Source organism: Castor canadensis, chromosome 15 (genome assembly GCF_047511655.1).
Source record: "Castor canadensis chromosome 15, mCasCan1.hap1v2, whole genome shotgun sequence".
Taxonomy (NCBI): Eukaryota; Metazoa; Chordata; class Mammalia; order Rodentia; family Castoridae; genus Castor; species Castor canadensis.
Genome location: NC_133400.1, coordinates 13,732,365 through 13,759,848, shown reverse-complemented (window position 1 = coordinate 13,759,848; position 27,484 = coordinate 13,732,365). Strand labels below are relative to the sequence as shown.

At 46.4% G+C, this 27,484-nt stretch overlaps 1 protein-coding gene across 1 annotated transcript; it reads right to left on the bottom strand.

Moving 5' to 3' along the window:
- Nucleotides 1-1,601: 1,601 nt before the first annotated feature.
- On the bottom strand, nt 1,602-26,635 carry Calb2 (calbindin 2). Its single transcript, XM_020153889.2, has 11 exons — nt 26,485-26,635; nt 17,157-17,233; nt 14,606-14,695; nt 12,490-12,570; nt 8,910-8,966; nt 8,297-8,374; nt 7,743-7,798; nt 7,418-7,457; nt 7,210-7,263; nt 6,390-6,461; nt 1,602-2,300 (listed from the first exon to the last, which is right to left on the bottom strand). Exons 1-11 carry the CDS (start codon nt 26,576-26,578, stop codon nt 2,184-2,186), a joined length of 816 nt encoding a protein of 271 aa, XP_020009478.1. The 5' UTR covers nt 26,579-26,635; the 3' UTR covers nt 1,602-2,183.
- Between the last annotated feature and the right edge of the window lie 849 nt (nt 26,636-27,484).

Sequence of the window (27,484 nt, the reverse complement as noted above, 5' to 3'; positions counted from 1 at the left end):
TTTGACCTAATAGAGTGTTCCTGCTGCCCTCTGTGTCAGAAGCTGGGATGGCTGATGAAGTTGCCTGGAGAAGCTCAAGACATAGAGGGGTGCTTTAGTCTCCTTTTTGTTGCTATAATTGAATATAGGGTGACTTATAAAAAAATAAACATTCATTGAACTCATGATTCTGGAAGCTGGGAAGTCCAAAAGCATGGTGTGGCATCTGGTGAGGGCCTGCTTGCTGCATCAGAACATGGTGGAGGGGATTATATGGTATGACTTGGAGGATTATGTTTTGAATACATGTGTTCCAGGGGACATACTTAAACCATAGCAAAGGTAACCTCTTTCATCCTTTCTTCACTGGCTTTTGGGTTCCCACCCGTGTTTTCCTCTGCACATTTTCTCCTGTTATCTGACTGGCTCCCTCTTCCAAGATCCAAATCCGAGCTTTGGATCATCATGCACCACCTCTGGTCTCCAAGCCCCATTTCCAAACAGCTTCAATGCCATACTTTCTGCTTGACAGCTCAGGCCTCAATCTCAAATTCCAGGAAAGTCTCATAGGCCCATCCAGGATCAGATGTTCACTCTTTCCCAGTCAGCTGTGAGTAGTATAGAGGTCAGCTGACTTCATGGACTATACTCTCTGGGCTGTGAACAGGGTGGATTCTCTCAGAAATGGGTATGGCTCAGAAAGAAATGAAGGCTACATCTGATTCAGGTGGACAGGATCCATGGTGTTCCATTGCCCCAGATGGGCTCCTGGATATCAAATTCAGGGACATTTCCACAGGTCACTTTGGAATACCAGCCCGTATGTAGGTCTTTGCCCTGCCACTTAGGAATTACAGCACCTTGAACAAATTACTTAATGTCTTTGAAACTTAGTTTCTTCATCTGAAAATAGCATTTATCTTATAGGATTGTTGTGGGATTCAATGAGGTAGTGTTTGGATTCTAGGATCTCAAACAGCTAGGTGGACCCAAAGGTCATGCTGATGCTCCAGCAAGGGGAATTTGATCAGGTGATGCTGGGTAACTGTACTTTGAGGAGGGAGAATTAAGCTTGTGGTGGTGTGAAACTCCTGACTGGAGGTCCTTTCTGCTTGGTGGAAATCACCTAGTCTCACTATTGCTGCACCCCATTTTTATCCCTACTACAAAGGGACACAGTGGTTTAGAATGTAGACCCGATCTGCTGGATTCATACCCTGGCTCTGTCCCCAACTGGCCATGAGACATGGGGCTCATTACTCAGCCTTTATATCCTTCAGTTGCCTTGACTATGGAGGGGAGACATCACAGCACCTCTTTTAATGGATGAAGAGACCTCTCCAGGTCAGCCATTCTGCACAATACCTGAACTTAGCAAGACTTCCATGAACTGGCAATTGCTGCTATAATCTGAGATATAGAAACAAACATGGAACTAAGAAGTGGCTCAGGTTGGTAGAGGGACAAGCAAGTAATGAGGTGTGAAAGTCATACAGTCTTGAGGTCCTACACCCCAATTAGTTGGTTCTAGTGCCCAACCACATCCCACATGAGGCCAAGCCCTCCCTTGATCAAGGACGGAGAGAAGTTGCTTGCTTGACAAGAACTGGGTGAGCCTCCACAACAGAACATTTCCACTTTATTGTCTGTAAACTCTTCTTTGGTAAACAAGAAGACAGGAAACCCAAAGAGAAAGGAGCACACGAGTAAAGAGGGCAAGGAGAGGGCAGGTGCTCTCCACAACAGGGAACTCTGAGAACACAGCTACACCATTAGCAAGGTGGTGGGTGGAATCTGGAAGTTTGGGGTGGGAGATGTCTGAGGCTGGGTAGGAAGGCAGGAGGCAGCGAGAGAGAGGATTCTACTCTGTTGGATGTAGAAACCTAAATCGTACAGCAAATGAGCTCATGCATCACAGCAAAGAGAACTAGGGAAGCTCCACCCATGCCCCCACCCACCTTCCACGCAGTTGGTGACCCACTGTGGGCAAAGCCCTGTGCTTTGTCAGGGTTATATTGGAGCAGACTCAAAGGAAGCCCATCAGCCGCTCACCCTCCATCTTTCCTTTCCTGCTTAATGGTCTGGTGTGTGCAGGTTGCAGGGATGGGGGAGGAGCTCTCATGATCTTTGGGTCTGGGGAGCAGTGTCAGGGCAGCAGGGGTAGGCTTGGGGGGGGAAGTGAAGTAGCAGCTCCATGACCCCCTTCACATGGGGGGCTCACTGCACAGCACAATCTCCAGGTCCTTTCGGTAGAGCTTCCCTGCTTCGGCCAAGGACATGACACTCTTTCTGTAGTTGGTGAGCTGCTGGATGTTCATTTCCTGGGAGGAGGAGGGAGATGGTGAGAGCGAGCTCAGCAGTCAGCTCCACCCAATGAAGCCCTCCCACATATTCACACACATCTACCTGAACCTTCCTCTCATCTCATCCCATTAGAGGGAATTCAGAATCAGGCAGACCTGGGTTAAAACTCTCTGTCTTTCACTCACTGGCTGTGTTGCTTTGGGAAAAGCAGCCTTTCTGAGGCTCAGTTGCCTCACCTGTAAAATGGGGACACAAATAGTACTCTCCTCATGGAGTTGTGATGATGCTTAGGTGAGGGAGTGAATGTAAACACTTAGTACAGCATCTGTGCTCAGCACCCTCAAGAAGAGGAGCCATTGTGTCCACAGTCGTTATCAATGCATAATTTGTATCTATCCCTCCATCCCATTGGGGCTCCATTGGCTCAGACCCAATCTGGGTCCTTGCAGACCATGGTGACAAGGCCAGGAATGCTCCCTGGTCTTGTCTTCAGGTATCCTAGACAAACTTTCCTAAGCTTTCCCCATTTAAACAAGGAATTCTGTCTTCTCCAGCAACAAAGCTTGCCAGCTTCTTGTTCATTGGCTTCTATGGTCTTCAGAGGCCAGCGAGACAGACAGTTATGAGAATACGCCCATAGTCCATATAAAATAGAGGCCAAAATTAAATAGAATACCAACATCTGATATGCCTTATGACAGCTTCATAACAACTACCTTGAACACAAATAGTCAGTGGGTCTGAAATACATCATCAACGCTGGAAAATCACTTAAACAACTTTTCTTTCTCTCCTTCCTTCTCATTCTCCAGTGCTCCCTCCTCTGCCTTCCTCCTCTTCTGATCTTTCTGCTCTTCCTCCTTATTCTTTTGTATTGAAAACAATTGGTGATGCTTAAAAAAACCTTCCCTTCAGAGTTGATGGGTCATGATTCCCATCCTGCTACTGAGTAAATTGAGGTATAAAGAGTAAACTATTCACAAAAATATTCAACTCATCATAAATATCCTTTGTCCCCTGATCCCTGAAGTCTGCCCCAATTTTTTACCTGGCTCAACTGTCCTCAGTCACAATGGTCAAAGGTCAGTCTTTTTCTTTGTTGTTTAGGGACATTCCCTCACATCATGGAATTCTGAGTTTAGGCCACTGCCCAGTCCAGGGCACTTCGTAAGCATCTCTAACTTGTTTAGGGACATCTCCTCAAATGTTTGAAGTCCCTGGAAACGTCACTTAATTTGTAACACTGGAGTGTGCCTCAGCTATCTGCCACTCAATTAGGAACGAAGAAGCAACCCCCACACGTCAACTCCAAGGTTGAAAAAATTCCCAAGGTATAGTGCAGCAGTGAGAGAATTAGCATCTTACAGGGAAGGGCTGTGATTTTTCTCCATCTCAAAGTTTTGCTTGAAACTTCAAAAGGCTTTAGCGAGTGCTAAGAGATATTGAATTTCAATCCCATCAGCCTGTCCTTTCAGGAGCCTCCAGACTAATCTGCTCAGAAACCTTATCACAGTTGCCACAGTTCAAAATGGAACAGCACCTGTTCTGTGGGCTCACCAAAAATGGCCCTTCCCTTCCCAGCTCAGGTGCTGGTATTTAGTGATGCAGTTCTCTCTCCCCTGATTCATTTTTTCAATCTCAAGTGCCAAATCTGGAGCCTGGTACAGGTGGATGGCTCCTGGGTAAACAGCTTTATTAATATCTTATTCTCGAACCTTCAGAGTTGCTTCCAAATCCTGGTACTTAACTCTTTGCCTTTGTTTCTACATCTGGGGTCAACCAGTGCAGTTCTAAACATTGACCTTTATGTTAATCAAGAAAGAGCCCACTGAGTTGATGACCAGGCAATTCAGGTTAACCTGTGATTTTTCTTTTTTGGTAGGGATTGAACTCAGAGCCTCATGCTGGCTAGGCAAGTGCTCTACCTCTTGAGCCATGCCATTGTCCTTTTGCTTTTCGTTTGTTTTTTGGATAGGGGCTCATGATTTTTCCTGAACCAGCCTTGGACCATGATCCTCCTACCTCTGTTTCCTGAGTAGCTGGGGCCACAGGCATGTGGCCCCATGTGGGGGCCCTCACTCTGAGATTTGATACATGCCTTCAGGGTTTATCAACCTCATGTATTGAGGCAGGGACTTATAAAGACAAATTATGCCTCATCAATGCAATTAAAATTAAAAATAATTTCCATTCAGGTGCCCAACGTTCTTCTGATACATAAAGGCACATAAATAATTTTTTACTAGGATATGATACCAAGAACAAGTTTGCTGAGTTCCAATACCTGGTGAAGACTTCCTTCTCCCTTGGAAGTATTGGATTCCTTATCAATTATTTCTTGTCTCTTTCCAAAAGCACTTGTAGGTAACATTAAAAAATGTAGATAAATAAATGAAGGGTGATATTTAGGATGGCAATAATGGATCAGAAAGCACTTGCAAAGAAACAGACTCAGAGGCTGCAGTGAATTTTTTCCCCTGAAATTGAGCATTAAATTTAGCTCTCGCTTGGCAGCCAAGGCGGTTAGACAGCTCAAGGAATTATAGAGCTTTCACCATCTAATTAAAGAAAGCAGCAAGACCATTTGCTCTGTGAAAGACATTTTCCAGGAGGTGAAGAAAGACAGCTACAAAGGATGTCTCTTAGTTGTTATTCTACCTGGTCCCTCCCATCCAGGGCACCAAGTTGAGCCCACTGAAGGGGCCCCGCAGGACATCCAAGAGACAGCACCAGACAAAAGAATGGAGTTTACTTTTCAGTCTTTTCCTTGAGAGGAATGAACTTGTCAGTGGTTCCTTTTAGCTTCTTCCCCAGCTCCAGATTCTGTAGTGAATCAATCAATTCAGAACAGCCCTCACTTTCCATTGGCCCCTGGCCTCCAAAGTCTCTCTTCATATTGAAAATCTTTTTTGTTGGCAATTTGACACTCCATGGATGGGCTGTGCTGACACTTACCTTTGCCTCACTGCAGCATCATTCACAACACCCCACAACAGTGTCCATAAGTGAAGAATGCTGGACAATAGGGTTACACATAAAAGCAGTATTTTTCATCTCTAGAAAGGAAGCATGTCACTGTAACATGCTACAACACAGATGAACCTTGAGGATATTGTACTGAGCGACATAAGTCAGTCATGAAGAGATTTTATGATTCCCCTTCTATGAGGTACCTACAGTAGTGAAATTTATAGAGGCAGAAAGTGGAATGCTTGCCAGGAGACTAGAGAGGGGGATGGGGAATTAGTGTCTAATGGGTATAGAGTCTCAGTTTTGCAAGATAAGGCATTCTGGAGATGGATGGTGGTGATGGTTGCACATGATGAATATATTTAATGACACTGAACTATATACTTAAATGGTTAAGATGGTAGACTCTAAGTTATGTGTATTTTACCACAAGTAAGTACAAAAAAATCACTCAACTACAGTGGACTTTCAGCATCTTAGTACACTAGGTTTTGACAAATCCAAATGGCATTCCAATTAGGAAGTTAGTGAGGTAGTGGAGAAGGTGTCTGCCCAGACAGATGGATGTGAGGCAGTGCTCATTTTGGTTGAGTATTCTTTTCCCTTTGAGCAGGAAGCCTTTAATGGCATCAGTGTCTGTAACTGTCTTGTGGTTCTGATGGACCTTGTAGAACTTGGAAGGACCTAGTGTACTAAGATGCTGAAAGTCCACTGTAGTTTACTGTGGCTACGTCATTAATGCCAAGATTTTCACAAGTCACTTGTACATATGGCAACAGTTATATGCAATTTAAACTGGGTTCCCAATTTGCTGAGTTTTATTTTTTTAATCTTGGGATGTATTTTTATAAAGCCAGTGATTTTAACTGCATTATCTGAATCCAGACATTGATAAATGTAGTTTAAAAAGAAAAAGCCCCTTTTTGTTTATATAGTGCACAGTTATTTTTGGATTCTACTTAAAATCTATTTTTCATATGAAAATAAAAGATACATTTAAAAAAAATCACTCAACCAACCAATTAGAAATAAAAAATGAAAACCAAGGAACTGCTATTGCCTTGTTAAGGCAGATCAGAGGGGGGTGAAATGAGTGAAGGCATTTCTGTCCACCTCGCTCAGGCCCCTGGGCTCACCTTCTTGTTCTTTTCATACAGATCCTTCAGAAGGGCATCCAGTTCATTCTCATCAATGTAGCCGCTTCCATCCTGGGGGTGGCAGCAGAGAGTCAGCGCAGAGCTGGGAGTCCCAGGCCCCAGCCACATAGACCTTGCCTGTTGCTCCCCCCAACTCACTCCGGGGAACTGTCAGGGTCTAATCTATGCATTACTGTGTGCAGTGGAGGTTTTCAGGCTATGTTATTACATAATAGCATATCACTTCTGTCTTTGCCAGTCAATGCAGGAACAGAGCAGTTCTGTGCAAACTCTTGGTAGCCTTTCCTTAGTATTTGCCTTAGAAATATACATGAGGTTCTGGAAGCATCTAGTTAACTCCTTGAGTTAGCCAGGGTCTATTTATTTAAAGTCTTCTGCAAACCTTTTGGTTGTAGACACCAGGGGAGTCACATGGACGCGACAGTTAAGGGAGGGGCAAGGGAGGGCAAGGGAGGGCAAGGGAGTTATCTCACTCTCAAAGTCATAGAAGAACAACTGATCATAGTACAACATCATGACCTGGCACCAATGTGACTACACACCAGCTCTGACCATAACCCTATTCTTTAACTGGTCTCTGCTGTACTTTAAAGAAACCAAACCCTTGCGCTCACATAGGCTGTGGAACAAGAATGACATTTGTATTTTCAGAATATGCTTCAGGAAGAAACCACATGGTCCAAAGTTCCTCTGGAATGCTAAAAAGCTGGTCTCTTCCTACAGATTGAGTTGAGCCATCCTGGTCAGAGCTTCTGATGATGGGGTCCCTGCTTTTCCACTGCACACTGTTCCTTCTCACCTTGTCATAAAATGTGAAGATGGCATTAAACTCCTCTGAGGTCAGCTTCATGCCCTGTAAGGACCAAAGTATTAGAGAAGGAGGCAAAAGCCTAGGAGTGTGAGTGTGTGTCTGAGTGTATGTGACTGGGGCAAAGGAAGATGGAAGGCTAAAACTCAGAGAGATAGAGGAAGGGAAGAAACCAAGAAAAGCAAAATGGTTCTTTTACCTGAAATTTCAGCAGGAAGTTTTCTTGTACAGGCAAGAGTCTGAAAAGAAACCGTTAAATTAGAGATTAGGAGACAGAGCACAGGAAAGGATCACTTGGTCAGGGGACATAGGGCTGTTTCTACTTACTTCTTAATCAGGAGTTAGTAGAAAGTTAAGAAAAGAGGGAGGACAAAGCGAACTGTTGATGTTGTCAGTTCCATCTGGCCTTGTCTTGGGTTTTGACACCTGGACCTGCCACTTTTCCCACTCACTGATCTCAGTGATGGGGATGGCAACACAGGAGCTTGTTCAAAGTGACACCAGGGGTGAGGGCAAGTGCTTACCGGGACATCTCTGAGAGGCACAATTTGCCATCCCCGTTCAAGTCAAACATTCGTAGCTGTCAGGGACAGAAAGAGGTGCTAAGGTTATTTACTTTGACTTTCTCTCACATTGGACCTAACCTGCCATCCATCCCCTTCCACTGGAGAGGAGAGGAAGGAGGAAGGTAGAGTGGCTCAGGCCTTTGCTGAAGTCACCTGGAGGCCAGGGACCAGCAGTTCTTGCTCCTTTCTCCCCTGTTCCAGAAGAGGTAATCAATGTATAGCAGCCAGCACTAAAGACCCACCCTCTTCAGGTTCATCTTCTCGTGGACCTGGGGGCTTGTCATGGAAACAGATGCTCTCAAGTCTCACACTGGCCTGGGAGTCAGCTCAGTGGGGACCTGAAAGGATGTGCAGGGTCATGAACTTCTGTTTCTACTGCCAGCTGCCATTGTGAGTTACTTCAACAGAGGCCTTAAGAATCAGCAAACAAAAGATCCTGCATACAAGAACACCACAAGTGGCTTGGGGCCCAAGTCCCACACCCTGGAAGGAGGGACAGTTCGGTCACTTACTATGGTTTGGGTATATTCCTGCAGCTTGGGTTCATCATACGGGCGGTCAGCCTTCTTCAGCAGGTCTGACAGGAAGCCCTGGAACACAAAAGGCCTCTGCAGAGACTGACTTACTCATTCAGACAGTCAGGGTTGTTTTTTGAGGTCTACCAGTTATATAGCTTATGCACCTCTTATCTCCCTAACCCCTCACACTTGAGGAGAGGCCTTGAAGGTCTTAGATGGTTCCTACCGCTAAATAGGTAGTAGAGTCTAGGACACAGGGCTCATCAGTCCTTGGGGATCACAGGTTGCTCAGAGGGATTGGAGATGACATCCAAGCTAGAGGGAAAATATTCCGTGATTGCCTTGAGGACGCCTGTCCTGGGCTGTTGGGTGCACGGGAGTGTGGTTTGGTTGAACTCTGGCCTTGCAGCTCCATCTCACTGACTTCACAGGGCTTCTCTGAGCAAGTCGGACAATTCTGTACCAGGCTTGAGTCCCCTTAAGCAGACGACACATCCATGTTCCTCAGCCAATGTCTCCTTCCTCCCCAGGTTCCTTAAATACATTGCTACTCTAGCCTCAATCTCATTCTCCATACCCTCCATACCTTCCCCAAGGCCCATCCTACCTTGAGCTCATTGGCTTCAATGTAGCCACTTCTGTCTGTGTCATACTTTCGCCAAGCCTGCAATGAGAATATCAGCCTATTCACAAAAACACATCAAGACCTACGTGCATCCCTTCCAATTCTTTTTAATGAGCCATGCAGGATTTTGTATTTAGGAATACTAGAGTGGGGATGAGAACATGGAGATGGTCTAACCCAGTACCTTCAATGCCTCAGAGGAGGAAATGGGGAAAGTCTTGGTCAAGATCACACAGAGAAGGAGGAAACCTGCTCCCTATTCTAACATGATGCCAGCCTGAGTCCTTTTTTGAATAGTCTTGAAACCAGGGTTGATGTTTCCTGAGCTGATGGCCGGGCAGCTTCAATCAGAGCTAGAATAACTATCTGGTAGAGTATATTTTTGCTGCGGGTATAGGGAGTATCCATTTATTGCTCTGGAAGCTTCAAATAGTAAGTGGGAGCTGAGGATAGGGAGAAAACCCTCTGGAAGGGGCAGGAATAGGCTTGGTTACTGTCTACTGTACTCCCTCCTCCATGCCCCCATCGTGATGCATTTGACACCCATATCTGATGGTGAAGCGGGATTGGTAATGGAATCGATTATTTTATACTACCCTCAAACCATCTTTCTTATAAAAAGCACCCACCCGTCCATTTTTTTCTTTACTTTCTTTTCCCTCTCCGTCTCTCAATCCACATGGTTCAAGGAAGGGTGATCTCTAGAGGCAGACATGTGACCTATCCCTGGCCAATCAGATGCTTCACTGGATCCCATTCCACACTGATTCAGGACTCTGGTCTGAGTCCTAACTGTTTGGTGCATGTATTGAATCTCTGTAGGGAACCAGAGTGCAGCCTGCTGACCACAGCAACTGTGGTTTTTATCTCTTTGATAGAGAGGCAGTTTCAGCAGGTGACATGGGTCTGACTACCATGGAGATGTCACATCTTCCAGCCCAAATCAAGACTTCAGAGAGCTGTAGCCTAGCTGGCATCCTGACTACAACAGTTCACAAGAGACTCTGGACCACAGTCCCCTAGCTGAGCTGTCCCCAAATATCCAACCATAGAAACTGTGAGATAAGAAATGTTTGCTGCTTTAGGCTGCTACATTTTGGGGATGATTTGTTACTTAGCAAGTGCTTGAAACCCAGAGCCATCTGGTAGAGAAATGGGACTAGGGAAGGACTGCTGCTTAGCTATGTGGCAAAGAGGCCCAGAGAACCCTGCCCCTTAAACCTCTGGACTATTTGGTGTCTCATAGTTCTTAGATTTTCTTTCAAGTTTTGTTCCCTTGACTTTTCTTCCCTTCATTCCACAGCTACAAATTGTACATCTGAACTCCAACTATACTTGGTTTCTTGAGACTCAGCAATCGCCAATCCTTTCCCTAAGTTTTATCTCCAGCTTTCCCCTTGTGTTGACAGGAGTGTTAGAGTTTATGGATAATATCGAGTTTTTCTTTTCTATCAAAAAAACAAGGCAGTATGATTTTCATGGTATATTAGTGCCCGGCTCAGGAAATTTGATTCTTATTTTTTGTTTTGTTTTGTTTTTTTGAGACAGGGTCTCACTATGTAGCAAGGCTGGCCTTGAACTCTCAATCTTCCTGCTTCAGCCTCCTAAGTGCTGGGATTATAGTTGTAAACCACCACACCCAGTTTTGGTCCTGATATTTCTTATGGGACAAAAGCAAATCCCAGAGAAGAGTGACATACTATAGACACTTGTGTAGATGGTACCTCAGTCCTCCACAGAGCAAAGCATCCAGAGGCAGCTTTTCTGGGTGAAACTGCAGCAGTTCTACCATCCCCTGACCCACCTTCCAACCCCCCTCCCCACTACTGCTTGCTCTGGGCTTGCTGGCTGGACTTCTCTTTCCCTCCAGCACTTTCTGCTCATCCATCAGAGTGTCCTTATTCTCTTCACATTCAAGGAAAAGAGTTCAGGAGACTTGGGCTTTGTGGAAATCTCAAAGAAGTCCTGAGGCTTCCCTAAAATTAGGCATTAAATGTTGTGCTGAGCAGTGGGATGGAGCTGTCTGAGAGCACAAGCCTTTCAGAGCTCCCGAGGGACCATTTCAAGTTTCTGGCTGATAAAAATGGAATGAATGGCCAACCCCAGGAGGGGGCTGTACTGCAGGAGGGTGAGGGTCCCAGGAAGTGTGTGTGTGGAGTGCTTGCTCTGTGGTATGCTGGGGCTTAGAAGGATAAGATCATATGAGTATGGAGTCATGTCAACTACACAGAAGCAGCTAGTAAATGAGAGAGAAAGAGAGGGAGGCAGGGAAGGGAGAGAGAAGGGAGAGAGAGAGAGAGAGAGAGAGAGAGAGAATGACTTTTGCTCTTCTTTAAGCATCTCTGCCCCTTGAATGCTATTTGTTTTCATATCAGAGATGGATATTCTTACTCAGATCAGAGATGGAGCAGAGGCCGATCTCTGGCTGCCTCCCTGTCAGGAGGTGTCAGGCACAGTACTCTCTCTTTGCTAATTTATTTTCTTCTCTCTCTCTCTCTCTCATTACTTTTTTTTTTTTTTTGGTGGTACTGGGGTTTGGACTCAAGGGCTTTACACTTGCTAGGCAGGTGCTCTACAGCTTGAGCCATGCCAACCCTTTTTGCTCTGCTTATTTTGGAGATAGGGTCTGACTTTTTGCCCAAGCCAGCCTGGACCTTGATCATCCTAGTTTATGCTTCCCACTGCAGCTGGGATAACAGGTACATGCCACCACACCCCACTTTTTTTTTCTCACTGAGATGTGGTCTCACCAATGTTTTTTCATCCCAGGTTGGCCAGGAATCGCAATTCTCCTAATCTCAGCCTCCCAAGTAGCTAGGATTATAGGCATGAGCCACCAGTGCCTGACCTTTCTTTCCTTGTTTCTTCTTCTTCTTTTTTTCAGTGCTGGACTGGAACCCAGAGCCTTGTGCATCCTAGGCAGATACTGTACCAATGAGCTACATCTCCAGCCCCATACTCCCTTCTGCATATATAACAAATAGACATTCTCAAAAATAGAACCCTAAGGGAGGCATTGGTGGTTCATACCTATAATTCTAGTTACTCAGGAGGCAGAGATCAGGAGGATCATGGTTCAAAGCCAGCCTGGGGAAATAGCTCACAAGACCCGATCTCGAAAAAACCCATCACAAAAAAGGGCTGGTGGAGTGACTCAAGGTGTAGGCCCTGAGTTCAAACCCCAGTACGGGAAGGGGACAGGGAGTAGAACCCTGACAAATCACTGCTGGATTTTTCCCACAAACGGGTAAGAGAACTCAGGACGGAATTCAGGTATGTCAATTACCAGTTTACTGAATCTTGCCATCTCAGAAAAACTGGAAAAATTCTTTAAAACACCATAATATTAAACCCATATCTGATACTTACAAAATGACTCTTCCACCCTGAGAATTGGTTCTTTCTAACTGGTTTTCTATCTATGAGGGAAACTCAATGCCATGTGGGTTTCTGGGCTAGCTCACCAGTCATTCTAGACAGCAGGCATTAAGGTGGGTCTCGTCTAAACATAGGAGGAAAACAGGTGCCAATACACAGAAAGAAAGCAGTGCCTTGGCCTCACCTCCATAAACTCCGCACTGGAGCCCACATGCTGCCTGAAGCACAGCAGGAAGTTCTCTTCAGTCGGCAGAATCTGCGCCAGCTGGTGGGGGTAGGGGTGGGGGTAACAGAAAATGACAACAATGTTAAAGAGCACAGGGAACTTTCTGTAGGAAGGATGGAAAATGGCCAGTGGAGAGCATTGTGGGAGTCACAGTTTGTTCCATTTTGCTTTCTTGAAAACAGGGGCTAGTAACCCTTCCAAAGGAAAGAAGGTGGTTCTGAAAAGTAATTCTAGTACACCCCAATCCTTAGGGTAGGGACAGCTGGACAGACAGAAAGGGTACTCCTTCAAAATGCAAGACTCAAAAGAACACTTGGATGATGATTCTATGCATATAAAACTCTAAAACTGCAAACTAATGTGGGCAGATCTGGGTGGATGGCCTGCTGCAGGCAAGAGGAACCTTTTGAGGGTGATAGAATCGTCATTGTGGTGGTGATTTCATGGTCTAAAATCTAAACTCAGAATTTTACACTCAAAATGGATGTGATTTATTGGATATAAATTAACACGTTAACCATTTAATTCTTTAAAATGAAAATACTCTCATGTAGCAAGCATTGCTGGCTGCCCACCCAACTGGCCTTTGCCCCCTCTTCTGCTCCCAGAATCCTTGGGCAATAGACAAATCCTGATTAGTCTAACTCAGCTAAATGTGATCATCCCATTCCCCTTGCCAGTGATTGGTTCATGAGTAGGCATGTGACCCACTCTGGCCAATGTATCTGGAAGTGATACCTGGAACAGAGAATGGAATCAATAGAACAGTAGAGAAGCAGAGCTGGAGTCCTGGTCTTCTTTACCTGAAGCCAAGCCTGATCATGGCCTCATGGTTAGGAGATTCTTGGTTTAAACTAAAGAAGTCAGTAAACTATGGCCCATGGGCCAATATGACCCAAGGCTTGTTAGTAAAGTTTTAGTGGATAAGAATGTGTGTGTGCCTATGAATGGCATATCCATTCTTTACATGTCATCTGTGGCTGCTTTTCTGTTATAATGGCAGTGTTGAAACCCTAAAACATTTACTATATAGTCTGTGGTTTTAAAGGAAAAGTCTGCTGACCTTGGTTGAAGCCAAAGATTTTCCAAGATTTGTAGTATGGGCATCTGTATAGTGTCTGCTCCTATCTAACTAGTCTGAAGATTTGTAGTATGGGCATCTGTATAGTGTCTGCTCCTATCTAACTAGTCTGAAGTGGCGTCCCTCAGCAGCCTGATGGTTGACTGCTAATGGCGCACAACTGCCCCTAGCAGGAGAGCTGTCCTCAACCAAACTAGGGCTGCCTCACTGCAGAGGGTCCACCATCCTCTCAATCTCCAGAGGGAGCAACCTGCATCCAGTGACTGACTGACACAGGGGCCTCCAGGCAGGATACACTCTGTGGTACAATTCAGAGAGTTCTCCATGAGACAGGAGGAACCGGGCTGTGGCTCAGCAACCTCTCTTCCCTTCTCTCTTGAGAATTCTCTCACAATAAGCCACATCCACTCCAATCTCTGATTTAGGCTTTGCTTCTAGGGCATGGGACCAGCAGCAGCATCTGTACAAATATACCCTGAAAGGAGCTATGCCCTAATCCATGTGCCACCACCACCATTCTTCAGCCCTTGACCATGGGTGACAAATTGGCCAGATTGTTTTACACATGTAAGTATGCGTGTACATGTGTGTATATGAATGTATGTGTAAGCATGTATAAACTGTATGTAATACACATTATATATGTATAATTTTTTTAAAGTTTTGCCTTTGGATACCTTTAGGTAGGGCATGAACTCTCCTGTTCACCAGTCTTCACTCCCTCTCCTGTATTAAGCTGAGTTCATCACACACCTGCAACACCTGTTAGACCCTGAGTACATTTAATGTCTCTTAAGCTATAGTTTGTTGCTTCCTTTTTCCTTGGGTGACATACAGAAAAGCCCCACCCATTCTCTTTGGTCAGCCCAAGTACTGGGGGAGGGTATTTTTAAGGCCATCCCTCATTCAGTCCCTAGAAAGATACATGTGCATGGGAGGCCCAGGGAAGGATGACTTTTCCACAAAGCCCTTAGCCAGCACTGTGGCACTCACCTCTGCCATCTCAATTTTCCCATCTGAGTTCTTGTCATACTTCTGCATGAACTCCTTCATCTTCTCCCCAAAGTTGTCACTCTTTGACATCTATGGACAGAGAAAGGAGGTTGATTTTGCTGCAACAGCTCATGGGATCATTCAGCAATGTTAGGAGTTACTTTGTGTCTTGGACATGAGGCATACAGCCAGGTGGAGCCAATGCTCAGTGGAATCCCTTATCAGGATTCCTTTAAGTCAAATGATTTCTTTAAAGCTCAGTTACATAATTTTCGAAGGGGGACAGGACCTGTGGACTTGCTGTGTATGTGTAGTCAACCATGTCGCTCTGCCTTTGAGATGTGTTAAGCCACAACTCCATCCAAAGGGTTCTCATTTATTCTTATCACTCATGTGTGAGAACTGAGACCCTAACATTTTACTGAGACAGCTTGTTATAAAACCCAACTTAATCTAATTCTAAGCACTCCATTGTAGCAAGGTGAATCATTCATTTTCTTTAAAGATGAACTGCTAATGCCACAATTGTTACTCTGATTTTATGCTAGGAGGAATGTGAGGAGAAAACCACATAGCTGAGGAATGATTGAAATAGTGCACTCAATTAGACTGACTATAGAAAAACAAAGAACATAAGAGTTCCTGTAGCCCATTACTTCCTATATTAAATGTAAGGCTCTCCTAAAGAGAGCTTGAAACCTTCCCCAGGGTTAGAATGCTGTTGATTCGTTATTTCCACTGAGGAGCTCTTCCTTTCTTATAAACACAGATGCATCCACTGTGGGCATTGGCTGTCTCTGCTTCACTAATTGATGACTTACAGGTGGATTTCATGCTTCCTAGGATTTGGCCAAGGGAAATTCTACCAATTCTGAGAGTCTTTTTGAAATCCTTTCCCTATCCCCTTTTACCTTTATAACTGGTCTGAATTTGTCACTCTTTATTTGCTGGTATTTACTTATTTATATGTACATATGTTATGATGCCAGGCATTTATCACAAATGTGGTCAAACCATTGGAGTTTTACCATGACCCCTATGAGGCTAGTGGTCCCTCCCTCTTACACACAAATGGAGTCAAAGATGAAGTGAATTCTCTTGAGGTCATCCAGTTAAAGATGAAGTGAATTCTCTTGAGGTCATCTAGTTAAGTATGTTAGAAATTGAACTCTTAGCTCCTGCTTCCAAGGTCAATGTCCTTTCTACCATATAACAGCTGATCTGAAAACCAGTTCTGAATGACAGCAGATGGGATTGTTGTGGACAGACTTGAAAAATCACCCTGATGCCATCTGAAGAAGGGAATGACTAAGAGAGAATTTTAGATTTGAAGCACTTCATTAAAAAACATTCCTCTGCCTAGCCCACGATCCCAGGATCAGTTTTGGAAACCTGATTTCTGTTATGTGGGCTTTGTTAGTCTAGTAATGAGGGTCAATGAGGGAACTGTTGATAAACGAACTCATGAATCACTTCTGATTCTCCTAAGGCCATGTCTTTGACCTCCTTCTCACTGGGGTGCTGTGTCCATCTTTGAACCAGGAGCTCACAGTGGACTCAAATTGCTCCCTGAAGAGTTGCTAATAAGCAGTGGGTTGGCCAATGGACATATGGCAGAGGAGTGGAGAGGGACCCTCAAAGGACATGGGGAGCCAGTGGACTCCATATATTCCAGAACCACACATGGGAATCACAGCACACTAACTTGAATCACCTTAGCTTTCAGTATTTCACACGCCTCCTCAAGAAGGCTTTAGCAAACTCAGTAGGGCCAGGTTGGCACAGGGGAAATGACCTTAGGGGTTGGGACATGATCTGAGATCACTGTGATCAGACTCAGAAGTTTGTGACCCCTCTATCCAGGAGGCCAGCTAAATCATCTGGGGTTCAGATATAACAATAAAGCAACCCTCAATTCTCCTGTAAGTACTTTCCAAGGATCCAGCCTTTGTTGGTCTAGGACAGTAGTTCTTTACCAAGGATGATTTTGTTCTCCTCATTTCCCATTCATGAAACATTTGGCAATATCTAGAGACATTTTTGATTGTCACAACTTCAAGAAGGGGACTCCTGGCATCTCATGGATAGACCCAGGAATTCTGCCAAACATCCTACAATGTACATGGCAGCTCCTATGGCAACAATGATTCTTCCCCAAATGTCAATGGTGCCAAGGCTAAGATACTCTGGTCTAGAATACAGGCACTTGAGGTCCTCTGAGCATCCAATCTTGAGCATTTTAGGGACGCTGTGGACTCTACCCTTAGAAAAAACACTATTACTGTATATGCATGCATACACAGACACACAGATGTGCAGTTCTGGGGGATTCATGAGCCTCTCATACCTGTGATAGTCACCCCTCAGTCCCAGATACCCAAGGATATTGAGATAAGGTGCTTTAGGGCAATAAAATGAAAGAAAACCTCAGTGTCAAGACCAAAGAGCCCCACAGGCCTGCTGATTGGGTGAATAGTGATACAGACCAGGTGCAAGGCCACATAGGCAGGATGACAGAAAACCCCAAACAATAGCATGGGGCCAGGCTTACCATGCCAGAGCCTTTTCTTGCTTTCTCCAGCTCTTGGAAAAAGTTTTCTAGCTCTTTGCCTTCAATATACCCATTTCCTGTAAAGATAGGTTAAAAGGAAAAGAATTAACCTCAGAACTAAATGGTACAATTAATAGGGATGGAGGGAAGGAGCTTCAAAGGGACCTTCTCATCGCTGGTCCCCAAGCATGTCTTGGTCAGCAGTACTAGGGTTGTCCTTATAGCATTTGTGTGTAGAGTCCTAAGATTGATAATAGGTGCTCTTGGGCTATCTGTAGCTGGAGAAGGCCTGAAGGAACTAGCATCTGGTCAAGCTGGCAGAGATGGGTAAAAGCTGGGTGCCGCGGCCTCTGTCCATAGCCATCGGACAAGCACATAGTGCTCAAATCCTGCAGGAGACAGCCATCTGCATCTAGGAACAGAAACTGGGTTCCTGGGTTTGGAGAGGTGTACAGAGTTGAAGAGAGTTCTTCCAGAATCTACATTTACCTGGAAGCTTAGAATGCCCCTTATTTAGAAAGCATCTTTGCAAATATCATTAGTTATAATGAGGTCATACTGGGTAAGGTGGACACTAAATCCAGTGACAGTTTTCTTTTTAAGAAGGCTATGTGAAGACACAGACACAGGGAAGAAGGTTATGGGAAGATAGATGCACAGACTGGAGTGATGCAGCTATAAACCAAGGAATACTGTGGACTGCCAGCAGCCTTTAGATGCTGGGCGAGAGACACAGAAGAGAATCTCCCTCACAGCCTCCAGCAGGAACCGACTCTGCAAATGCACATCTTGGTTTTGAACTTCTAACCCCCAGAACTGAGAGCACACATTTCTGTGATGTTAAGTCATTCAGTTTGTGGTACTTTGTTACAGCAGTGTAGGAAATAAACACAGAAAGGCACAGTGAAAGAAATGCATTTAATACATCTCATCTGCACAATGGGTTATTATAATTAATAAAGGATATAAATCACACAGTCTATTATGAGTGCACCATCAATGTCAGCAATGTTAGAATTCAATGACCAGAACCTGTGTGCAGGATGGGAATGAGCTTGAGGAAGAAGTACAATGATCAGAACCAGGTCCCAAGGTCAAAGCTTGACTTGCTAGATCACACAAGTAGTGAGAGGTCCTTATACCCTGATGGTCCAGACATCAAAGCTGAGCTGAGTCTATGGCCAAATTCCTGTGCAAGGTCAAGTCTATGGTCACTGGTCTGCACTTTGGGGAGAAGGCATTTCAGGAAGGGAAATCAGACAGGCGTAAGGCATGATTCCCAGACTTTACTGCACACTGCAATCCCCTGAGGTTTTAAAAAAAATAAGGATGTCTGGCTCCCACCTCCCAACATTCTGATGTAATTGGCTTGGGGTGTGAACTAAGCATCACGATTTTTTTTTTTAAAGCTCCCAGGTGATTTCCATGTGCAGCAAAGTTAGGAAACCATTGGCTTAAAGTCAAGTCCCAAATCTGATCTAAAACAGGTGAGCAAGATTTCCATAGAGGAGGTTCAACTTGAGCAGGAATGATGGAGGTTGCTTGTTTCAAGGGCCAATGGAATTAGAGACTTAACAAAACAATAACAAAGAAGCATTTGGGGGTAGGAGGTTCTTCCTACCTTTTCCTCCTAGTGGCTCCTGAGAACTGAAATTCCAAATAAAAAACCCTAGAGATACCTTCCAGTGTATAGAAAAATCATACCAGGTAAATTATGTGTTTTTGTCTGCCGGGAAAAGAGGAGATTGTAACGTGGGAATGAGACTCGGGTTCCTTTTGTTCCTATCATGGGGTGATCATCTTTCTTCTAGGATGTTCTGCGAAGCTTCTTGGGAGAGTTGGAAATTCACAAGATGGGGGTACCTGATGGTCTGTGAGACCACCTGGAGTGGTAGGAGTGAGGTGGGAAGGGAGAGGGGCTTCCTAGGCAATGAGGCAGTGGCCTGGTTGACAATGTATTCGTTTGGGGCACTGAACGTTTCTCTCCCTGGTTGCTCCTTGCAGTGACCTGGCTATTTTCCCACTGCATAGGTGCAGTTTACCTTTGAGAAGCCAAGGTCGTGCCCTTGTCTTGGGAGGCTTCATGAAGTCAGGCAGGGAGGTGGGAAGCTGAGTTGAGCCCTGAGTTCATCTACAGCTTCCAGAAGCCCAAGGCAGAGGCAGGAGGTGTGGAGGGCTGGCGGTGGAGTGGGGGGCTTGGAACAGGCACCATGAGCATGCGTAGCCCAGCTGGGCAGACATGTGAGCGTGTGTGTGTGTTTCCTGGATGCCCGCTATTCCTCCTCCAGCCCCTTTACCTGCTATTTAGGGGTTGGCAGAGTTACGCATGATGAGATGGTCTTTCTCATCCAGGGACCAACACCATGTTTTCTCCTCCCTTTATCATAGCCAGACCATGGGTGTCACTCTCTGAATCTCAGTTTCTCCAAATATAAAATGGGATAAGTGCCTTCCTTCTATGGCTATTGTGAAGTTAATGGGATAATAATACAATTACAGTGCTGGCCCAGACAGAGCCTCAAAAATGCCAGTGGTCATTACCATCCCCGCTGCTGTTTCTGCCTACTTCCCATTCTGGGATCACCATGGCTTTAGGCTGCTTGCTTCTGACTGGGAAGGTTCAGGAGGGCAGAGGGAGGTCAAAGCAGGTAAGGCCAGCACTGAGCTATGTTCCACCAAGCAATCTGAGCCCAAAGAAGAAAAGAAGAAAAGCATAGACCTTGCAAAGATACCTTTTCCTTGAGATCTTTTTTTGAACTTGCAAGTATTTTATTTGTTTACTTGTTTGTTTGTTGATTTAGACAGGGTCTCACTATATAGCCCAGCTGGTGTGGAACTCACAATGAAGCCCAGCACACCTCAGCCTCCTCAGAGTTATTCCTCCTAGGGATCATACTGTTCACCCCCACCCTTGGCTTTCAGTGTTTATTTTTACTTTATCTTGTTTGAAGGTATGAAGGTGACTTAGCAACCTCAAGAAACTCAAGCAAGCCAGGACCTCACCATGATGCAGGACCCTTCTGTGTGTCAACAGTCCCATTTTCGATAGTACATCTTTCATGTTTCAAAGTGCTCTTGAGCTTTTTCTTTGCTTCGGTAGATAATTTGAGACCTCACTATGTGTAAGGCAATCTTTAGATTGCCAAGGGAAAGATAAAGATGTAGCCCTGTGTTCTGAGTGGCCACAGTCTTTTCAGACCCACAGGTTCATGACATAAGGAAGTAGGTCCTTTCCTGGTGACAGGAGGAACTGAGGCAGAGAGAAGGATCACACAGGGAGGCAGGCTCAGAAAAGGACTTCCTAATTCTTGTTCAGTGAATATTTATTGGCCATCTACTTTGCTGTAGGCCTCATGCCAGGCGCTGTAAGTGCAAGGGCAAGTTAGACAAGGTCCTGTCACTGTAAGGTTTATGCTCTAACTGGGCAGGGGTAGAACAGAGTGGATAATAAGCAAGGAAATAAATGTAAAGGTGGTGCTTCAGGTGTCACATGCAATGAAGGAACAATGATGGATGGAATAAAGATGACTTCTGGGGCCACTTGAGCAGGATGGGCAGGTTTGGCCCATTCTTTCTGAGCAGCCTTAGGTGCTGGGAAGGGGGGAAGGGAAAAGAAGTAAACTTAAGAGACTGGGAGAGGAGGGCAGGAGCTGAGATGGTGGCTCGATGGAAAGAAGCTCATAGGGGTACAAAGTCCTCTCCTGCTTTGACTTCTCTCAAAGCCATTCTCACACATCGCCCAGCAGGCCCCACCACGGGAGGCTGGGGTACAGGAGGGGTTGGAGGACAGCCTTCTAGGAGGACTTCAGTACTGGGCAAGGTACTTGTGTCTTCTGTGACCTCTTACACAGGGATCAGTGACTGGCCACCAAACAAATCTCATATGAATCGGCAGCCATAAGGATGTGGTTGTCATAGTAACCATTACTCCTAACCTCCTTATCAAACCACATCCTGTTAACATCAGGGAGAGGGGGCTTTGGGTGGGCTAGGCTACATCTTTCCCAAGCCTACTCCACTCTCACCATCATGTGCCTCAGTTTCCCCTAGTTTAAATGGAGATGACACTTCTTTAACCTTAATTTAACCACAGAGCCTTGAAAAATCTTGACGGAAGGATGCTCCTTTCCGCAAAGATCTGTTTTTTCCCCCTGAGGTTTATATTTGCAGATTTTCTAGGAGTTGAATAGGTAAGAGGCACCTGAGTAGGAGGTGTAATTCTACCATCAGCTCCATGACGGTGTGCTGTTGAGCCAATCAGTTCCTTCAAGCTTAGTCTCTTTACCTCAAAAGTGGACATTACTACGTAAGCTTCTCCATTAGAGCATTATTGTGGTGGCCATAGAAGGAAAAGTTTTGAAAGACCGTGGAAAATGTAAAATCGCACATAATTGGAGCGTGTCATTGTTATATCCTCTCCACCTAAGGTCTGAATCCACCCATGCTGAATACCCTCAGCCTAAAGGGTTCTGGCAGTGATTGCTCTTTTTAGAGTACTGGTTCTTCCTGGAGTCACCTGGGAAGCTTTTACAATGATGCCATTGCCCAGGGCCCCACCCAGACATTCTGATTTAATTGGTGGGGCGGGGATGTTTGCCATGCTCCCCCGTGACTCTAATGTGCAGTTAAGGTTCAGGACCGCTGTGGAGCAGCACGTCTCAAATTTTAAGTTGTGTAACAATTACCTGGGGATCTTATTAAAGTGAAGACTCAAATGTGGTAACTTTAGAGTACTGTAGAAGGGTTGGCTGGCTGTTCCAGCGTGGACAAGCGACATCAGGATTGCCAGGGGCTTGTTGGGAATGCAGAATTCTAGGCCCCTCCCTGATCTGAATCTGACTTTTTGGGTACCGGTGCCCTGTGATAGTACTGGGGGTTTGAACTCAGGCTCCTTGTGCTTTCTAGGCAGGCATTCTACCACTTGAGCCATGCTCCCAACCCTTTTTGCTTTTTGCTTTGGGCTGAGTCCCCTGAGCCCTGATACCTGTATTTATCTGGGTTTCTCTCTGCCAGAAACAGACACACACACACACACACACACACACACACACACACACACACACACACTCCTTCCAGGGGCTCCTGGGGGTGGGGTGGAGAATAAGCCCCAGATCAACAGCTCCTGGATGAGTATTTGGACAGTAAAATTTCAATCTGCTTATGAACGATGCTTCTCCTGGAACAGGGGTCAGGGTTGGGCTGGGTCCCCTGAACCTGTGGACAGCTGGCAGCCTAACCCTGGGCCAGGTCCCAGGCGCAAGGAGGCCAGAAGGATGGGGCAGATTGAGCGAGAGGGAAGACCGCAGAGAGCCAAAGAGGAGGGGAGAAGGCCTAGCCGGAGGCCCCAGATGGGGTTGGCTGGACCCCGCAGGGCATCTGATGCAATCCGCCAGGAGGCTGGGCACACTGGAGAGGCACTGTTCTTGAAGAGCCTTGTGCCTGCTCTATTAATTCTGGCTCCCTAGGTATTGGGAAAGATTTCCTGAGGGGTCTCCTGAGCCCCAGAGGCGTCCAAGGGCCTCAGCTCATAAAAGTGTACATGTCTGGAAGGAGAATAAACAAGACAAGCAGGATGCTTAGGCCAATGCTGCCCAGGTAAGGTGGGCTGAAGCATCTTGTTTGTGAAAATGTGTCCCCTCAGCTCCTTGGCTGGCTCCCTGGGCAGCTCCAGCTCTTCCCAGACCCTGTGCCCTCCCCTGGCTTGTGCAGCGTTGGCACACTGTGGACACTCCATACCAAAGGATGCTCTTAGTGAATCAACTGAGGGGCCACAGGTGAAGGCAAAGGGGAGCGGGGAGAATTTATCCCCAGGAGCTTTGTCAAAGAGTCTTCAATCCTTGCATCATGCCCAGCTGAGGTGTCTACAGACCCCTCCGAAATTCATAACAGGATTAGAAGAATGCCATCCTCAGACAACTGTAATTTGGTCCCCAGCACCAGCACCCCACTGACATTAATGGTCCAAGACCCAATGGTTTTTAGAAGCCCAGCAACTATCTTATGTACAGCACAGTGATATTGCCTTGCAAATGCGGTAGTTCTGTCAAATTGTAACACCTACCATGTATGTTGCCACAAAGTCTTCTGTTTTAGTATCTTCCTTTAGTTTTCCAATGCCAGTTGCCCAATACTTTCCCCTCCTTTGAGAAGTGCTGTTGTTCTAGCTTTCCTCCTATTTCCCCCACCAGCAACAAAAAGTTAACATGACCAGCTCTCTGGGAGGGTCTGCCTGGGCAGCTACCTGGATCTTACAGAGTAAGAAAATTCCTGACAAAGTGACCAGGAGGCAGCAGAACAATGGTGTCAGACATTAAATGTCACCCAGAGCATTCAAGTGGTGTGTGGAAGAGCACCAGATCCCACTTAGGTCATAGAATTGCTTGGCTGCCATCTTCCTGACCCCTGATGTTGCCTTTGAGAGACATTGTCTGAACCTTACTGAGAAAGAGCTGAGGGTGGTATCAGGACTAGAAGACTGGATCTCTGACTCTCTCCCATTTTACTGTGTGATCTTGTAAAAATTTACCTTTCTATACTTTGATTCCCCTCTTTTCAAATACCTGGTCTTTCCTTTTTTCACCACAAGGCTAGTGGTACTTTTGAAAATAATCTCTTTGAGCAAAGACACTAGGGTGGCACCTCTTCTTTCTGTTTTGGAGTGGGCTGAGTAAGTTTTGGCACTACACAACACACACACACACACACACACACACACACACACACACACACACCCCATTCCTGCTTTTGCTGGGATTCAGCTTTTTTCTATGGTCTCCTTGTCTTTGTTTACTACAAAGAGTCCAGGAGGCTGGGGAGGCGGGTCTTTCTCCCTGGTGGCTGTGATTAATAACTGGGCTCCTTAAGCTTGCTCCAGGGACCACTGAGTTGCAAAGAACGGTTCTCCCAGAGGTCCTTTAAGTGCTGAGCAGCAATGCTCTTAGAGCTGGGAAGAAGCCTAAGTTGTAAACAGAAGCCAGAGCTGGTAAGAGAGAGTCCAGGCACCACCAGGGCACATCAGGGGCATTGCAGGTGTTGGGTTCACCTGCAGCCTTGGGGTATTCAGGAGAGGGCAGGGCAAGGAGAAGGCCAGCAGTGAAGATACAGAGCAGGTGACCCCAAACTTACTTCTGGATCCTTCAGTAGAATTCCAGTTTGGCTGCATATGCATTTTCTAAATCATCTTAGTTCCTTCTCTTACATTTTAGTCCCCTCTGCCTTCCTTCTCTGTTAGATCCAAGGTCCCACCTTAGGACTTCCCTGAGGCTATGTGTCAGGGCCCTGGGAAGCCTGGTGTGTAAAGCAGCCAGAAGTGAGTTGAGTTTCCCCTTCACATAGGATCAGGGGGAGTCCAAGGCATAGTGGCTCTGGGAGGTCCTTAAAAATTCTTAATTCTCATTATAGCTTAGCTATGTTCCAGCCAAGCTAAGGATTCCTTTGTGGGATTAAGGAACTACCCATCACCTCTGATGCTGGGCTGGGGGCTCTTCTGTGGGAAAATGGGAGGAAGACATATCTATCATCAGAGAAAAATTCCCTCTTCCAACCCCAGCAGGTGTCCAGAATCCTTAGTGAAAACTAAGCACTGGCCAGGAAGCAGGGCCACCACTAACTTCAGCCAGCTAAGTCACTCCCATGTCTCTCTCCTCATCTGCACTGGGGATCTGTCCAGCAGCCTCCCAGTGCCGGACTTGGGAGGATGCAACTGTATTGAAAAGTACAGGATCTCCAATGGTACAGAAGTAGGGACTGGCATGACTAGTAAGAGGGCTATTGGTTGTCCCCATGAGGATGGGGGAAAGTAGAACTGGAGTCTCCTGTTTATAGCTGACTCATCTAGCAGGAGGCCAATGGTATAACCTTGGCCGCCTGGTAACTCCTTGAATCATGCAATTGTCTGGTGCAAATACACTAACAGGAGCATCCTTAGGGAATATGCATGTCATGTGGAATACTAAGACGCTGCGATCCTATTATAGCCCTTGCCACCAATGGAGTTTGATGGCACGAAGAGCTGGGAGTTGGAAATATAACCCCTCCTTAGTCCCATTTTTCAGACCAAACAATCTACCCACCTTTTTCAGTAATCCACAGGCAGATCGCAGTCCTAACCCAGGCGTCCAGATGCCCTGGTTCTCTGCCCCTCTAGCTTTCTCAGTTGCTTCCAAAGAAACAAAACTTCACCCATTAGCATCACCAGACATTAACCCCTGCCTCCCCACAGCACTCAGGACAGAGGGTCTCTGTTTAGCCACCTCCATACCCTGCTGAGGTGGGGCAGGAAGGAAGAAAAACTGAACCTGAGCCCGAGAGGCCACCTGAGAGTCTTTTTCCCATCCCCCTCACTCTCAATCCCTGGATAAATACTCAGAGCCACCACCCTGCCAATGGGTCTGAGATGCCCACCTTATCCAGGACTTTGGAGAGGGAAACTGGATTGCTTACTTTTGGGGGGGATTAATACAGAAAGTCTCCATTGACATCAAAAGCTTCTACGGTGTGTGTGTGTGGGGTGCCTCCCTTTACACCTGAATCAAATCATCACAGATGCTTGGCATCCCAGCACTGGGAGCTATTTTCAAAGACCACTCAGTTTGGTCCTTACTTTTTGGGTTGGTCAATGCCAAGACCACACAGAGCAGTGTGGTCACCTATCCAATTAAGATCGTGTCACCCCCTCCTATTCATTCAAAAGCACCCGAGATTACTACCATGAGAGGACATTAGGGACTTGCATCCCAACGCCACCCACCACACCCTGCTGCGTTTGGGAAACCCACATGTCCATAGGGTTGGAAACTGGACAAAAGAACCCCAAACGCCATTCTTCACCGGCTACTCCTGGCCAATCAAACTGGGGAGGCCAAAGGTTTTCCTTCAGGATGTCCAGCTTGCCCCACCTTCCAGACTGGTGATGGGGCTAAGGTGACACTCAAAATGGGAACAAGAGGGAAGAAATGAGTAGGCTTCCTGTGGCTGCAGCAACTGGAAAGAAGAAGTGCCTTGACAGAAAAGGTGGGCAAGATAGCAGGGGGGAACCATGAGGAGCATTTCCTGTCCAGGCCTCCTCTTGGGGAGCTCCAACTTGCCCAGAATGAGAATGCAAAGGCGGGTGGGCTCTCAGCACCCTATGCCAGGGAAGAAAAGTTACTGACAGTTGTCACCAGAGCAGCCAGATGTCTCTCAAACTCGAGACCCCGACCCCAGAAAGCTTGAGGCCAGAACACTCCCTGGAGGCAAAGGCAGAGTCCCACATTGAGCTGTGCCTCCTGCCCCTCCACCGCAGGTCCCCTGGGGGTCAATGGACACAGAAGTTGGGAGCTTTACTGACCGTCTGCATCAAAGTGCTTCCAGATTTCCAGGAATTGGGATGCCGTCAGCTCGGCCAGGTGCAGGTAAGGGGGCTGCTGCTGCGGGCCAGCCATGGCGAGCCGCTAGGAGACCTCAGGCAGCACAGCGCTGTCGCTCGGCACAGCTCAGCTCTGACACTCGCGCTGGGGCTGCGCGCCACGCTGCCTTTATATGCGGTCCCGAGCTGCGCTGCGCCAAGACGCCGGCAGGGGGCGCGCGGGCTCAGGGAATCGCGCAGGGGTGCGGCGCGGCGGAGCGGGAGGCCAGGGCTCGCCAGTGCTCCTGGGGCGCGCAGGTCGGGCGTGAGACCCCTCTACTTTCCTGTGAAAATGGGGGAGCGGCTGCCTTTGCTTTCCCTGTCTCTCTGACCATCTTGAATGCAGTCACTGCTTATTGCTAGCTGTAGCAATACTAATAATAACAACAGTAGTAACAACAACACTAATTGTAATTCTGATATAAATTGGATAAATATTCAGTACTCAGATTTCGGAATTCACTTGGTTTTTCTCTTGGCCCCTCTCATCTGACCCTTCCACAGCTGGAAGAGCAGGGACCACTTTTCTGAGGAGGGACTTGGACTCAAAATTATTAAATGAGTTTGTCCAGCAACTAGATGGCAGAGCTGGGATTTGAACCCAGCACTCTTTTGGTGCCCTCATGGTCCCTCAAGGGGGTCCTGATTTGCAGAGAAGCCAAGAATTCTCAAGGCTTTATTGGGGGACAGATGGGATCAGCACGGACCAGAAAGGTTTCAGATGGAAGTGGAGGAGGAAGTGGAACTTCCTTCCTCTCTTCACCCTCTGGTACCTACCAAAGCCCAGAGATGCTCTGGGGGCGTTTAGAAAAATGTCCAAGGGGTGGCAGAACTAAACCCTACAGTACCATGTAGCAACCACGCCCAGGTAGGCAGATTTGCTCATTCCAGTGGGCAGAGAATATCCAACTTGGACCAAGAGATGCTCTGAGCTGGTCTCAGA